General features: G+C 37.5%; 1 protein-coding gene across 3 annotated transcripts in view; it reads left to right on the forward strand.

Moving 5' to 3' along the window:
- The window catches only part of fbxw8 (F-box and WD repeat domain containing 8), a 161,081-nt gene that overhangs the window by 28,507 nt on the left and 115,188 nt on the right, over nucleotides 1-17,386 (forward strand). For all 3 annotated transcript variants that reach the window (XM_041203188.1, XM_041203189.1, XM_041203190.1), the window contains exon 5: nucleotides 9,361-9,518. In XM_041203188.1, coding sequence (XP_041059122.1) covers nucleotides 9,361-9,518 — 158 coding nt within the window. The remainder of the gene's footprint in view (nucleotides 1-9,360; nucleotides 9,519-17,386) is intronic.

The raw sequence follows: 17,386 nt of genomic DNA on the forward strand, positions 1-17,386 counted from the left end.
AGTTCTTTACTCATAAGGCTATATAACTATCTGGTTTTCAGTAAAGTATCAAGTCCAGTAGTTCCAAGCTTCGATCCCTGACTTATGCTGGTATAGCTGAACTCAACTGACTCGCAGTTTGGCCACAACATTCCTGATCTGGAGAGGAAAATTCAGCTAGGGTTCCCTTCCCTGATGACTATCCAGTGACCCCTGCTGGCATAGTCTACATGTATAGATGTCAGGTGATAACATATTGGATGTATATGCCCTCCATGGTTACATCTTCTGCTAGCATTCATTAACTCTGCTCACACGTAAAAAGTGGCAATTTGAGTAAGCTAGAAGGTCATCTGTATTCAACACTTGTATATCTGTGAGAGAGGACAGAAAAAAATTGCGAGGAAGATACTCAAAATAATACAATTTTCAAACATTTATTAGAGTCCTACATCTGACTGTAAGCTATAACTTAGAATGTGATTTTGAGAAGTGATTGAGATTAAGGATTCCTTGATTAAAATTTTTTGATAAATAATTGCTTTAGTTCTTGTGGGTGTGGTGTACCTGTAATAATAACAGCTCATCACCATGTTGGTTTACTTACCTGACTTTTTCATTACAAGCATGCATTGTAAGTGCTTTTAAAAGCTGCCAATTTAATGGGACTAAATCTAGTTTTATGATAATTCCATAAGAATCTGTCAACAATTTGATTCAATTGCATCCATCTCTTATTTAATTTGCCTCAAATTAGAAAATTTCAGTAGTACAACTCGCAGGTCTTCTTCTCCCCGGAGACTTTCCCTTTTTCTCATCCTGCTAATTTACTGAGTGCAATGAAGGAGAACAGAGCAGAATTTCATTTATTGATTTGATGAAATATGAACTGTGCAGCAGTACAGTCCCGTGTCTTTTTTCTCATGATGATAGAACCTCATGTTTACAGTCTGACATAAGCCAATTTAATACAGCCTATGTTCGGACGATCTTGTGTATATCATTAAAAATTTATCAAGTGGTAGAAGTGGCTGTATACTCAGTCAACCCTTGATCCTTGCCATCTGAGACTGTTGACTGTGGTTACCTCATTCTTAATCAATGTTGTACATTCCAGATTTTCTTTTGCTTCATCTTCGACTTGCTGTCATTTAAACCCATTTATAAAGCACTTCGTAAATATCAACCATAGTTGTCCATTGTACCATTCTTACTCTGTCTGCAACTTGGGATAATGCAGTAATTGATTAGTAATTTATAATGCAAGCTAGTTTGCACACTTTTTAAAAAAAAGTAATCTTCATAATACACAATAGATTTCATATTGTGTACTTTTAAAACATTTGATAAATGAAAAATATTTTCTACAATAATTTGATTCCTGAGAATTGACTTTCTATCTGCAGCCCATTTTAATCTCTTCAATTCCCCGTATTGTCAGTTAAATAGAGCAAATGTTTATCTTTAAAATAAAGTAGCACAAAAAATGGATTTCTGTTTCTGGATCAGAGATTTTAGTTGATATCCTTGAAGCTTGGAATGCGCAGCTTAGAGACCAGGCACTTGTGCGGAGGGAGGAACAATGCTGATGATAGGAAATGTTTCTTTATGAAATAAACTTGTAGCAAAAATAGCATAGGAAAATCTGAGAGAACAAAATCAATATATGGAAAAAAAATAGATTGTAAGATTATTAAGTTGAATACATTATGCTACTCTAAGTTTTTGAATTTTCTTATTGTTTTGTACATTTCATTTATGGCCTTGTCTGTGTGGTTAATAGGCCATTTAAGATTGTTAGGACGAGTTCACTAAATATAAAAGACTGATGAGTTAGCAAACAGAATGTGCCCTGTTATGACCCTTTGCCATGATTGTTGACCTCATGTGCCTTATTATTGTTAGCATAATAAAGACTCACACCAGCAGGGAGCACATTCAAATATATATTTGAAATTAGAGCAAAACTAAGCATTTTAAAATGTGCTTTTATAATAACTATACATTCCAAGAGAAAAAGGCATACATAATTGTTTTCTTAACAAATACATTCAATTTTACATTTTCTTCAAATGTCAGAAGTCAACTCTCACTCCCATTGAATTTTTTTTTAAATTGCTCACCCAACAATTTAGTTTCCTATTTTTAAAGTTTATAAATTATTATTGATAGGAAAGTGTCAATGTGATATTGTGCTTGGTTTTTCTCATTTAAAATAGCCAAGTGACCCCATATATGACCCTAAAGTGATGGTGTTGTCATGATGTTGGTCTCACAAGATACTGCACCTCACTTTTACAGAGTGTGAGACATGATGACAGCAATGATGTTTTTGTTTCATTAATCACTTGAGATTCTACAATTTATCATAATTTTTAATAATTTCCAGTACAATTCTCAAAAGTTCTTTTCCTGCTGTAGCATGAACAAGCAGTAGCATCGAACCTGGTTGTTGCTTCATTTCATGATACTGCCCCTTTAACAATAAGAAGACAGTTATTGAGTTGAAGTATCCAAACTGCAAGCATTTTGTCACATTAAATGTCTGAATAAAGTTATTTTAGAAGCATCTTTATTATATTAAAACACACTTACTTTCTTGCAAGTTTAAAGGAAAAGAGGTTTGCTGAGTCAGTTATAATTCCAAGTCAGGATAGTGTGTCACTTGGGGGGGAATTTGCAGGTGGTGGTGCTCCCATATGTCTGCTGCCCCTTTTCTTCCGGTGGTAGAGGTTGCAGGTTTGGAAGGTGCTGTTGAAGAAACTTGGCAAGTTGCTGCAGTACATCTTGTATATAGAGTGCACATTGCTTCCATTGTGTGCCGGTGGTGGAGAGACTGGATGTTTAGGATGGTGAATTGAATGCTGATTAAGCCAGACTGCTTTGTCTTCGTGGAGTTTCTTGAGTGTTGTTAGAGCTGTACTCACCTAGGTAAAATATAGCGGGCGTGGGTCAGGGAATAGGGGGCTCGGAGGTCAAGGGTTTGGAGGATCGGAGTGGGTGGGGGTTGGGTCTGGGTCTTTACAATAGGTACCCAGAAGTTAGAATTCTTCTAATTTTTTCTGACTAACCAATAGTTAGTCAGAAAACCCTGTCGGTGAAGTTTGTGATTCAAACCGCATTTTCAGGTGGTTCTCAGCACAACGCAATTGTCCAGAGGAAGTGTGCACATTTTGTCTATACTATATGTCTGAAATTATCTAAGCCTTTTTGTGAGATATTTTATCCATGTTGACTATTCTTGATTTAATCCATGCATTTTAAAATGCAGATTAATTTATCTCAAATTTTATTTATTTTTTCATTGGTAACAGACCTTTGAGGAAAATGATGGAATAATTTTTATTGTACTAATGTAATCTATAGAGGTGCTAAATTTCATGTTAATTGTATTATTTCTTATTTTGTGGTATTGCTAATTTATTTAATAACTTTAAGTATCCGTTGCAAGCTTTAAGTACTCCTAGGTGAGTTATGGTGCAGTTAAATGTAGCATGACGCTTTCTCTAATTTGCCTCACAAATGTGTTTCACTTAGAGCATATCTACACTACTGTACACTTTCACCTTTGTCACTTCTGTATGAGTTAACCAATTTAACAGCATTTAGGTGCTGTTTTACGTTGTGAAATGCCTTGGCACCTTTTAATGGAATCATAGAACAATACAGCATGAAGTAGGCCATTTAATCTATCGTGCCTGTGTCGACTCTTCGGTAGAGCTATCCAAATAATTCCAGTCCTCTGCTCTTCCCCGTCGCTCTAAATCTTTTCTCTTCAAGTATTTATTCAGTTCTCTTTAGAGTGTTTCTGTTGAATCTGCTTTCACTAATCTTTTGAATCAGTCCGTTCCAGATCTCTAAAGTATGATGCCCAGAACTAACACAATACTCCAGCTTAGGCCTAACCAAAAAATCGTCCTTGCTTTTGTATTCTGTGTCTTCATTTATAAAGCCAAGGATCCCATACACCTTTTTAGCAGCCTTCTCAATTTGTCCTGCTACCTTCAAAGATTTGTTTGCACACACTCCCAGGTCTCTCAGTTCCTGCACCCCCTTAAAATTATACAATTTAGTTTATATTGCCACTGCTCATTCTCCTCCAAACAGTGTAATTTCACACATTTCTCTCTGTTAAATTGTCATCTGTCATGTATCTACCCATTTCACCAGTCTACGTTCTCCTGAAGTCTGTTACTACCCTCCCACATTGTTTACTACATTTCCAAGTTTTATACATCTTCAAACTTTGAAATTATGCCCTATAAACCCAAGTCCAGGTTATTAATACATATCAAAAAGAAGAGTGGTCCTAATACCAACCCCCGGGGGAAAACTACTACATGATTCCTTTCAGCTGAGAAACAGCCGTTCACTATTATGCTCTGTGCTCTGTTCCTTAGCCAATTTTGTATCCTTGCTGCCATGATCCCTTTAATCTCCTGGGCTACAATTTTACTAATAAGTCAATGATGTAATACTTTGTCAAAGGCCTTTTGAAAGTTCACACTAACCACAGTATCTTAACAACTCTCTCTGCTGTTTCATCAAAGAAACCAATCAAGTTAGTCAAACATGATTTGCCTTTAATCTGTGTTGACTTTTATATTAACCCATGCTTTTCCAAATGCCAATTAATTTTGACCCAGGTTATTGTCTTAAAGCTTCCCCACCACTGCATTAGGCTGACTGGCCTGTAGCTGCTGGATTTATCCCCCTCCCTTTTTGAGTGGGAGTGTAACGTTTACAATCCTCTAGTCTGCTGGCACCATAGCCTAGGAGGATTGGAAGTTTGTGGTCAGAAACATTGCAATTTTCACCCTTACTTCACTCAGTAACCACTGATGCATTTCATCCAGACCAGATAACTCTCTTATTTGAATGCTGCCAAACATTTAAGCACCTCCTCATCTAGTTTTATCTATTCAGTAATGCTATTACCACTTCCTTTACTGCTACATTGACAACATCCTCTCCTCATGAAGACAGAAGAAAAGTACTTATTTGGTACATCAGCCATGCTTTCGGCCTCCACAAGAAGATCTTATTTTTAGTCCCTAATTGATCCCACTTGTCCCTTGACTACTCTTTTACTATTTACATGTTTAGAAAAGATTTTTGCGTTCCTTTTTATGTTAGTCACTAATTTATTCTCATGGTCTTTCTTTGCCCCTCTTATTCCCTTTTTTAGATCTCCTGTCTACTTCCTATGTTCAACTTGGTTCTGTAGTGTATCATGAACCTTAGAATCATCATAAGCCACCTTTTTCTGTCACATTTTAACCTTTAATCGTCCAAGGAGCTCTGGCTTTGGATATTTTCACTTTTCCTCCTCTTGAGAATGTGACTACTGTGTACCCAAACCATCATTTCTTCAAAGGCCTTCCATTGTTCAATTACTGTTTTAATTCTAATCCATTTGTGTCAAATTTCTTTTCAACTCATCACCAACATCCTAGGGGATACCATTGATCAGAAACTTAACTGGACCAACCTTATAAATACTGTGGCTGCAAGAGCAGGTCGGAGACTGGAAATTCTGCAGCAAGTAACTCATCTCCTGCCTCCCCATAGCCTGTTCACCATCTACAAGGCAAAATTCAGGAATGTGATGGAATACTCTCCACTTGCCAGGATGAGCACAGCTCGAATAACACTCGATTAGCGCAATACCATTCAAGACAAAGCAACCTACTTGATCAACACCCCATCCTCCAACTGAAACATTCACTTTCTGCACTACTGGCGCATAGTGTCAGGAGCGTGGACTATCTACAAGATGCATTGCAGCAACCCGTGAACCTTTCTTTGACAGCACCTTTCAAAGGGCAGCAGATACATGGGAACACCACCACCTGCAAGTTGTCCTCCAACCAAGTACCATCCTGACTTGAAACAAGATTGCTATTCCTTCACTGTTGCTGGGTCATAAACCTAGAACTTCCTCCCTTACAACACTGTTGGTGTGCCTACACCATATAGACTGCAGCAGTTCAAGAAGGTGACTCATCACCACCACCTTAAGGGCAATTAGAGATGGGCAACATATGCTGGCCTTGCTTGCAATGCTCACATTTGAGGAACTAATTTTTAAAAGTTAGCCCTCCAGTTAAGAATTTTACAGCAGCTTTACCTTGTCTTATTCTGTAAGCACTGTAAAGCAGAGGGTGCTATGATCACTGTTCTTCAAATGCTTCAGCACTGAAATATCTTCCAAACACCCCATTTCAGTCCCCAGAAGTAGATTGAACAATGCTTCCTTCCTTGTTGGGCTGGAAACACTGATCAAGAGAAAGTTCTCTTACTCACATTTCAGGAATTCCTCCCTCACTTTGCTTTTTACCCTTTTACTATCCCAGTCTACAGTAGGACAGTTGAAGACCCCAATAATCACTATTAAACAATTCTTGCAACTTCTTAAAATTTGCCTGCAAATGTACTCTACCTACTTCCCACTATTTGGCCTATGGTATACACCCAGTAAGTTAATAGCTCCCCCATTGTTACTTCACTCTAATCAAATAGACTCTGTCATCATCTCTACGTAATCCTTCTCTGTGCTATAATTATTTATTTGGTCAGTACTGCCAACGCCCTCAATTTTCCCTCCCTATTTTTCATGAATACCTTTTAGCCAGGAATATTAATTTCCTGATTCTCCCCTTATTTGAGCCACACTGTTATTGCCATTACATCATAGTCTCATGTGGCACCTTTTGCCAGCAGGTCATCAACCTTATTTACATATCTGTTCTCCAACTCTATCTTACAGGGGAAAAAGTGCTTGTGTTTTTTAAAAATGTATTTTGTTGCCATGTTTCAAAGACAATGGACAGCACAAAATCTGGGTAGTAAAATGAGATGCATGTGTACACATGGGACATTGAAGGAAAGGATGCATTAGCAGAGGGGTACGTAGCCAACAAGCACAATAGTGTTCTCAGCAACCAGGCAGGGTGCCCACTACCCACAATAAGCTCATGACATTCAGTAACTGCTGCCAGGCCAAAGAAGCAGAAAATTATGCAGGTGGTTATCATCAGTTAAGCCTGTTGTACCACATATTGGGTAGCAAGAAAGTCTTGGGTCAGTGTCACATCATTATCAGCAATATAAGATTTCTGATCATGTCTTAGAGGATTTGTTGGAGCCAAGTTAGACCCCAGTTCAGTGCATGGCCTTGGAGTCTAGCTGTTTAGTTTAAAGGTTAGCACTGCCGCTGATCCTTCAGAAAAATCTCCCAAATTGCTTAAAACATGATGTGCAGGATTAGCCATTACATTATCCTTTGTTTTTTTTAAAAAAATTAATGCTTGAACAACTGCAGTCAGAAACATCGCATCATGTTTTCAGTATACTATTCATTCTCTCCCCAGTACTAGATATGCTATATTAATGTACTGCAATAACTCTAAAGTCTGTGACTTCAGCGATTCCATAAATGAGCAGAAAATTCTGTTTGACAACTATATAATGTTTTAAAATTTATGTATTTATAAATTTTTGCACATTTCATTAATGACTGAACAAATACTTAAGTTTACAGTTGTAAATTAATATCCTCTGCCAGTAGTGTTTTCTGTGGAATAAAAATAGAAAATGCTGGAAAAACTCAAAGTCTGACAGCATCTGTGGAGAGAGAAACAGAGTTAACACTTTGACTCTGTATGACCCTTCTTCAGGGACTCAAAGTGTTATCTCTGATTCTCTCTCCACAGATGCTGTCAGACCTGCTGAGTTTTTCCAGCATTTTCTTCTCTTATTCCCGAGTTCCAGCGTCAGCAGTATTTTGCTTTTATCTTAGTATTCTCTGTGGAATTGTTTTAAATCTTTGAATAGCATTATTTTTTGATGATACATAATTACAAAGCAATCTAAGCCTCAGAATAAATTGTGTAAAGTTTTTCGGGTAATATGTTGGTTAGTACTCAAGTGCATTATAGGTTATGATATATTTAGAGCTGATTTTCTCCTCCTTGTTAAAATTAAAGATGTTTTATCTGTTTTCTCCGTGGATTAACTGTTGGTTAAAGCAGTGTGTTATAAACTTATACAGACAAGATGGGTCCCAGGCTCATCCTAGCCTGTGCTGGGATGGATAATCTCACTAAGAAAAGTGGTAGGGATGCTTTTTGTCCATGGCTTCTTTGATTAGGAAGGCGAATTTTGACCATGTGTCTGATCACTAATCCTATCGCACATGCGTGTTTGTGACCTTGGTATGAGAATAGAATCAGGTTTACCTGTGAATAGCTCCCTGAACCCACTATTCAAATTTACAGGTGAAGAATGGGCTTTTACGCAATGTAATATAAGGTCACTGGTACATATGAAATCTCATACTTGGAGTGAAAACTTACCTTCATGTAGGACCTTTTACATTCTCAGAACATTTGAAAGTACTTAACAGCAGAAGAATTGCTTTTGAAGTATAGTTACTGTTATTGTAAATGCCTTCAAGGCAGATGGAGGCAAGGGTAGAAAATTGGTGGAATTGGGGGAAAAGCACTATTTCATATCATTACACACTAAGCCTTGTCTTGTTTGTGTATGAATACATTGTGTGATCTAAATTATGTCGAAAGACATTTTATCATGATTAAAACTGACTGGCTCTTCTGACTCTTCTACCTTTGCAGAGAAAAATCTTATTTTCATGGTGTTAGTTTTAGTATGGAATAATATTCATGCTTTGCGGTAATGGACATGCAAATTGTGAAGGAGTTTTCAACTGTCGCTAAACCTGCTGACTTTAGGTTGAGAAAAATGTGGCAGTTTTGGTATGAAAGTACTGAATGGTATTTCTCTCCCTTTACATTTTAAGTTGCCAATCCTTAACTAACAGCACCAATCTGATATACCAGCCCTCGTGAGTAGAGTGGTAGGACAAAAGTTGTACCAATCCTTTTCACACAGCATGATTTTAATCTTTGATCATCAAGTGCATTTGGGGGTGGAGAGTGAAAGAGAGAGCAACAGAGGCTGCATCAAGCTAGAATGCCTTTACGCATCAACCAATATTCCCTCTCTGAATGTGTAGCAGGTGTTGTGCCCCCAAATATTTCCTCGAAACAATGCATGTGGTGGGACCCACAGTAGCAAAGATAACATTGTAATTTTATGTAATAATAAAATCTTTTCTAAACTTTTGTGCCAGTAATCCTATAATGATTGAATGATCATTGCTATTTATCTAGACCATAAACTCGATAAATTTGCCTTTTGTTGAGGTGATCGCAATCGCCTGTGGTTTAAATTATACTCAGTGACCACATTTGCAGCTCGAGTCATAAATGTAGCTGCTGATATTATTTCCAATTAGTATCTTCAGTAGGTGGCCAGTATTTGGAATAAACAAGCAGGCATTTGAACTGGTTCTTTCAGATACACATCAGGAGACGTGAGAATGTGGGACATAAGCACCTGGGACAGCAGTGCCTTGTATCTGGAAACGTCACGCAGCTCTGCAGAACTTGGACCACGGCCACACGTCTCTTTTGTGAGGATAAATAGCACCATAGCAGTGGCGGCTTACAAGGGCGGTGAGTACCAAAAACACCACCACAGGGCTGTTCAACAATTAACAGCAGCAGCTGCTGCAGACATTTACTATGAGGTTTCGAAAGGAACACTTCTGGCCAATAATCTAAATGCATTAGTGGGCAGCACAAACACATTACATTAATGTTGCTATTATGTCGTCCTAAAAGTGTAATGCCAGTATTTCAGTTCCAGTATATTGTAATGGGTGAAAGGAACATTTTGGCTGCTCCTTGAGGATGTGAATCTGATTCAGGGTGCCTTTCAAAAATGAAAAAAACAACACACCTGAAAAGACAAATTTGAACAGCAAAATACTTTGGAAAATAAGTGAAAATTTTTTTTAGTGGTGTGACAGTTCTTCATATTTGACCATTTTATTGTGATTAATAATGTAACCTGCACCCTATATTTTGAATGTTGAATGTTAAGTAATGTAAATAGGATGCAATGCAAAGTTCAGAAAAAGAAAAGCATAAGTAAAGCTTGCATTCATCTTTCTTTGGATTGTTTTTTCAGTAATTTGAATGGTCTCATAATTATAAAATGCATGAACACTTGGAAGTGGTTAAAACCATCTGAAGAAGATTGTAGTCAAGACTTTGCAGTCCGTTTCAGACAAGTAATACTGGTTAAATCAATACCTTCTATTGCATTGCCATTTTGGACATTTTTCACAATCACTTTCAAAATTTCCTCAGCAAGGTGAAAAAATTTGTTGGCGAGATTGTCAGAAACCCAAACAAAATGTGCCATAGTGATCAGCATTGCAATGCACTAGTGATTGAATAGCTTGCCAACACCTGGATAGCGTCACACTAAGAATAGTTAGTTGCTTGAGTGAGGTACCAGAGAGTTGCCAGCATCATTCACCTTCAGGAGAGATGGAAAAGGGTCGAAAACTGACAGAGAGGAGGACCCCAGTTAGAAACTGCTGTCATCAATGAATATTATTACTTTGGTACAAAATTGTTACCAGTGACTTTTAGAAACTTTTTACATTCAAAAATGCAGTAAATAATCAATTGAAACAATATGATAAAATACTAAAGACTAGAATTGAAGACAAGTTGAGAAATAACCGCCAGGATGAAGATTTGAATCTAAACCTTTTAATTCTATTATAATGACAGCAGGCATTGTAAAAATAATTTTATTTCTAATTAATTTGCTGAAACTACATTCATTTCTGACAAATAGTCAACTGCTTTGTTTTTAAGCACATTCTTTCTAAGTAATATGTGTATTTTTTTATTCATTGACAGGATGAGGGTGTCACTGACATAGCCAGCACCTATTGCCTCGCTCTAAATGTGTCTAAGCCATTTGGAGAGAGGTCTCTCCAAAAATGTATTCAAACTGAAGTCAGATTTATTTGATAAAAGCACCTTCTGAAAACCTGCTTTATATTTTCTGTGTTGCTGGAACAGACAACCATAATTATAACACACTACATTTCACAACAACTCCACTCCATTGCAATTAATGGATTATATTGAGGTAGAAAATAGATTTTGCTACATGTATTTGGGCCTCTAATACCACTACTACCACATTGCAAAGAAAGAAATAATCTGCATTTGTACAGAGCCTTTTACATCCACAAGGTTGCCCAAAGCACCATCAGAAACAACTAATTTTGAACTTGTACTTTTGAAGTACAGTCACTGTTGTTTTACAAACCTTACAATCTATAGCATAGAAACAAGCCATTCAGCCAAACATGGATTTATGCTCTTTATGAGCCTTCTCCCACCCTTGTTCATCTAACCCTATCAACATATCCTACTATTTCTTTCTCCCTCGTGTTCATCTAGCTTCCCCTTAAATCATCTATTATGGTTGCCTCAACTATTCCTTGTGGTAGTACATTTCACATTCTAACCACACTCTAGGTTAATGAAGTTTCTCTTGAATTCTCTACTGAATTTATTAATGACCAGCTTATACCCTATGACCCCCAGTTGTGGTTGCTCCTGAAAATAAAAACAACTTCTCTTTGGCTCCCCTATCAAACCATTTGATTGTCTTTTAGACCTTCATCAGGTCACTCCTCAGCTATCCCTTTCCTAGAGCCCCAGTCTATTCAATCTTTTTTAATATAACTTCTTAATTCTGGTATCATTCTAGTGAATTATTTTTGCAACTTCTCCAGTCCTTTTATATCGTTATGATATGGAGACCAGCTCTGTTCACAGTAAATCAAGTGTCGTCTAATCAAGGTTCAATATACGTTTAACATAATTTTCCTGTTTTTCAATTTTATCCTTTCAAAAATTAAACCCTAGTGGTTTTGTTTGTTTTTTTTAATGGCCTTATTCTCCTACATTGCTGCTATGTGGTTTGTGTATCCATACTTACAGATCCCTTTGTTTAGACCTTTATTTCCTCTTTATTCTTCTATAACGTACCACCTCACATTGTCTGTATCATTTTCCAATTGCATGCTTATTTGCAAATTTATTAATGTTTTTCTATCTTTTGTCATTCCCCCCTGTATTAACTACACCCATCCAATAAGTGTCATCAATAAATTTTGAAATTGTGCTTCCAATTCCCAAGTTCAAATCATTTATTTTAATTCATTCATAGGATGTGAGCACTGCTGGCAAGGTCAGCTTTTGTTGCCCATCCCTAATTGCCCTTGAGAAGGTGATAGTGAACCACCTTGAACTACTGCAGTAAATTCTGAACAAGTGATCCTAGCACTGATACGTGTGCAATGTCACTTCTGTCTGAGAAACTAGCTTTTACCCCTACACACTCTTTTCTGTTTGGTAGCTAGCTTGCTATCCATTTTGTTTTTCCACATGCTCTAATCTTGGTCGTGAGTCTAGTATGGAGTATGTTATCTAAGACCTTTTTGAAAATCCAAATACAACACATCTAACGCGTTTTCCTTGTCTGCCCTTTCTATTACTACTTTGAAGAATTCAGGTAAAGTTGGTCAAGCATGACGTTACCTTTTGAAATCTGTGCTAACAATTCTTTGTTTTCAGTTTTTTAGATGCATTTTTATTTTTTTGAGTAAGGATTCCATTATCCTTCTTACCATCAATGTCAGGCTCATCGACCTATTGTTCCCTGGGCTTGTTCTGTCTCCCTTTTTAAATATAGGAATCACTTTTTCTCTCTGCCAGTCCTCTGGCACTAATCACTTTTCAAATGAATATTTATATACATGTAATAGAGCCTCAGCTATAGCTTCCCTAATTTCCTTGAATATGTGCAGAGACAAACGCCGCAGCCAAATACACCACTAGTTATAGCTTACCAACTCGGAAGTATTCTCTTTATTCATACTCTATTTTATGAGCAGAATTTTCTGCCTGTCGCGTGGGCGGGCCCGACCCAATCTCCGGCGGGCGGGAAGACGATCCCCACTGGAGAAGCGGGCCCCTCTGCCATTTTACGTGGGTGGACCAATTAAGGCCCGCCCAGCGTGATGTCCAGTGAAGCACTAAGTGCTTCCTGTCCGGGGGGGGGTGGATTCCTCAAATGCAAGAGTGCGTTCTTTCGCACATGCGCATGAAAGAGCGCATATCTCCCTGAGGCTAAGTGCTGCCTCAGGGAGATCGCTTCCACTTTGAAAAATATTAAAAATAGAAAAAAAAATTCCCTAACATGTCCCCCTTGTGACAATGTCACATGAAATGGGACATGTTCATAATTTACCTAATAACTTTATTAAAATTTTTTGAAACCTTGCATGAAACTTCATCCTGCTGTTGGATGAGGTTTCATGTTTTATCTATTTGTCGCCGGGGCTCCTGGCCGACCCGCCAACCTTAAGGTTGGATGGGCGGGTCCTTAATAAATGATCCTGTCAATGGCCTCAATTGGCCATTGACAGGTCGGCGGGCCCACAGCTGACTTTGCTGCGGGCCCGTCTTCCTGAAAATTTAAATGGGGCGGGATGACATCGAGGGCTCCACCCGACATTATCCTGCGTCATTTTATGCATTGGTAAGTGGGCTCCGCCCCCTGCTCGCCAACAGCAAAATTCTGCTCTACGTCTATTAACAAATCCTCAACCCATGTTAATATATTGCTCCCATTCCCATGTGTACTAATTTTGTGTGATAATCTCCTGTGTGGCAACTTGGTGAATGTCTTTTTGAAAATCTAAAGATGTGACATCCATTAGTTTCCCCCTTATCCATCCTACTAGTTACCTTGTCAAAAGACTAATAAATTTGTCAAACACAATTTCACTTTCATCCATGTTGACTCTACGTAATCATATTATGATTTTCTAAGTGCCCTCCCACCACACCCCTAATAATAGATTCTATCATTTTTCCCACTGATGTTAGATGAACTTGTCTATAGTTCCATTTTCTCTCTTCCTCCTTTCTTAAAAAGCGGGGTTATGTTTGCTACTTTCCAATGCTTGGGAATTGTTCTAGAATCTAAGTAATTCTGAAAGATCAAAACCAATGCATCCACTATCTCCACAGCTATATCTTTTAAAACCTTAGGATGCAGATCATTATGTCCAGGAGATTAATCATCATTTAGTCCAATGACAGTGAAGTAGTGTATATTATAAACTCCCAGTCAGGGTGGCATGGTGTCTTTCAGGGGTCCTTGGAGGTGATGGTGTTTGCTTGCATGACAGAACTACTTTAGACTTTCTTGGTGGCAGAGGTCATAAGGGAGGGAGGTTTAGCCAAAATAACCACAGCACATCCTATAGATCATTCATACTGCAGCCATAATGCACCAGTGTACTGTGTAATATTGTACACCTGTCAGTTACAAAAAGTGAATCTAATTTTGTCATGATAGGGAAAAAAGAATTTGTTTTGGGAGAATGGGACTAAGAATCTTAAAATTTCAGTCTAATAGATGGCTGGTCTCTGAATTTGAATTTGGAACTTACTGATAGGCAGCACTTTGCTGCCCAGTGACAAGCAAATGAACAGGTGGGAATGTTACCTGATATTTGAAACTCATAAAGGAGAAAGCATACATTAGTAGTATGTATATTTTATTTTAATTTGGTTTCTGTTCTATTACTTTGGTACACATGTTATACATACTGGGCCAGATTTTGCTGGAGTTCAGCATCTCATGGCATACCCCATTAGCTTAGACTTGTTTGTGCATGTTTTAAGTTTTAAAATATTTTACTGACAAAGGGGTTGGAAGTGACTATTTAAGTGCACAAATCGACCAGAAATGTAACAATTTACAATTCTCCTCCTCGTTGGCTGATTTTTTTTTCATTAAAAATACTGTGTATTGCTCAAACACAATTATTTTATTTAGTAAAAGCTGGTCTATTTGTATGCAACATGTTAAATAACTTTTGAAGTGCCGTTTTTCCTCTGGTGTATAAGTATTTTATAGAAGTACTTTATATAAGCATTGTAATTTTATTTTCTGTATTTTCACATCTGAGTGCTGAAAGTTAGATCTATCGGGGATGGGGGTGTTGGGTGCAGAGGGGCTTCAATAGTAAATTAATTTTTAAAAGCCTATTTTCTTCCCTAATAGAGCGGTTTTTGTTTTAGAAAATACAATTTTGTGCAGTTTGGAAATTTGGTCCTCAAAGTTGAATGCAAGTCAGTAACATTTTAACTTAGTTGCTGTTGCAGAGACATTTCTAGGGTTTTGGAACCATGGTCAGGATTTTCCGGCCCAGTTGCAGGCGGGACCCACCGCGAGTGAGGCAGCGCCCCAACCAGAAGTCCATTGACCTGTAGTGGAACCGGAAGATACTGGTGGCGGGCAGATGGAAAATCCCGCCCCATGTCTCTGGTCACCGAAAAGTTCTGACTAGCAAATATTCATGGAGATCACAGATGACGGATAAATTATTTTGAAAAATGAGTTATACTGTAAAGCAAGCTTGAATAACAACATTGCCTAAATTTTGTGGTCATCAGCAAAGTGATGGTGCTCACCTCTGACCTCAAAGAAATCTGCCCAAAAAGATCTAATGATCTCCTGTGGCATGGATTTTACCAATTTAATTTTGGTATCTGCTCAAGGGAATCGTCAGCATCCAGCGATAGCAATGTCATCAAGCAGGCTAAACAGCCAGTCGTGTTGAAGAATTTTCCCAGATTGCAAACCAGGACATAAAAAGGCAGTGATTATATTTCACATTTTAATCATTTTATAGACAGAGAAATAAAGATTGTAATATGGGGTTAAGTTGGAAGCTGAAATATCATAAACTTTAAGAAAACATATTTTAATAAATCTTGGAAATCACCTTATCATAATGGAGAAATTTGACATTCCACAGATATAAAACTAGTTTTTCAAGGCCAGAAAAGTTGTTTAGTCAATAATTATGACATACTACACCAATTTAAAAACCCAGCCAAAACTCACTCAACTAGGCGTAACTTTTTCAAGGGTTTTTACAGTGAGACTAATGGTGTAAAAGTGAAAGTTTACATCAATTCAAGTGATTTTTTTATGATTTCCATCCGCGGGGACTTCCATAGCATATTCTATGGAGGAGCAGTGAATCACTGATAAATTCTAGATTTCTGCATTTAACTACACACACATGGATTCTCGAAGTTGCTAGTACTTTCGCAGTTGCATTGATAGTGAACATTGACAGTTTCATTGTCATTACAACCACAAAATGCAGGCCATTGAGTAAGGTTTAATTGGGGTACTACATTTATATTAGAACTTATATGCTGTATATATTCACCTTATTAAATTAATCTGTGGTATTAATAATTTAACAGGAGGAAACATGAACCCTTGCCTGGCACCACAACAACAAACGTTTGTTTATTTGACCACATTGCACCTTTTACATATAGAATGACCCAGGTTAACTCTTACTTCTTTGAAAACTTAGGCAAATCAGAAGAATGGTATACTCTTGTTACACTATTTATTATCATATTAATTAAGAGCTATTGCATCGGCCACAATTTTCCTGCTGCACGTCCCTTAAATGAGAAGTTTTCACAAGTATGGAAAAGTTAGATCCAGAATAGCTCAGTCAGGCACAAGCTTCAAGGCCTAGGGTGACACAGTTTAAAGTTAAGGGTGCTAAAAGGAAACCAGAGGCTTAGGCAACATTTTGGAAGTTTGGAACAGATCATCAGCAAGGTCATGGGACAGATAAAAGGATGAATTAAGTGATTTTTAAATAAAAAGCAGTAGATTCTAAATTTGATTTATGGCTATTAGTTCTATGATTGCAGCAAGGAACCTGTTGGTTATTTTGAAACAATTGCCTACACAAACCAATGCTCTTTTGCTGTCCAAAACATCAATATGTTACAGTAGAGCGATACATCATTGGAGCTGAAGTTGTCAGCTCCTTGATGGAAGGAGATCAGTCAGCATGCACCATGAAAATGTAGCCTTGATAATTCAAAAATAGCTAAAGTTCAAGTGGTGCAGGAAAGATTTCAAGTTTAAGCCATGAAATTAAAAAAAGAAAAACTGAACCAAAGGTGTTGCTTGTAATTAGGTTGTTGTGAGAGGGTGCATGTCTGCCTTGGATAACAACAGCAGCAACTTACATTTATGCAGTGCCTTTAACATAGAAAAACATCCCAAGGCACTGCACAGACGTGAGAAGAAACTAAGTACAGACATTGAGTCCAAAGTTAGGTAATGAGTTTTGAATTTGGGAATAACCTCCTTGGTTATGTCAGTGTCACTTCAACAAGAACTACAGATCTCCCGTAAAAATGTCACTAAACACTTGAGAAAAGGATTCGGGGAAAAATTGAAACAAGTACACATATTCACTAAAAATGCTTTATGTAATTTTCATATAATGTAAGTAACAGTGAAAGATTTTCATAGCAACAACAATGACTTGTATCTCTATAGCACTTTTAATGTAATGAAATTACATTACTTCACAGGAGAGTTA

The sequence above is a fragment of the Carcharodon carcharias genome, chromosome 13 (assembly GCF_017639515.1).
Source record: "Carcharodon carcharias isolate sCarCar2 chromosome 13, sCarCar2.pri, whole genome shotgun sequence".
In the NCBI taxonomy this organism is placed as follows: Eukaryota; Metazoa; Chordata; class Chondrichthyes; order Lamniformes; family Lamnidae; genus Carcharodon; species Carcharodon carcharias.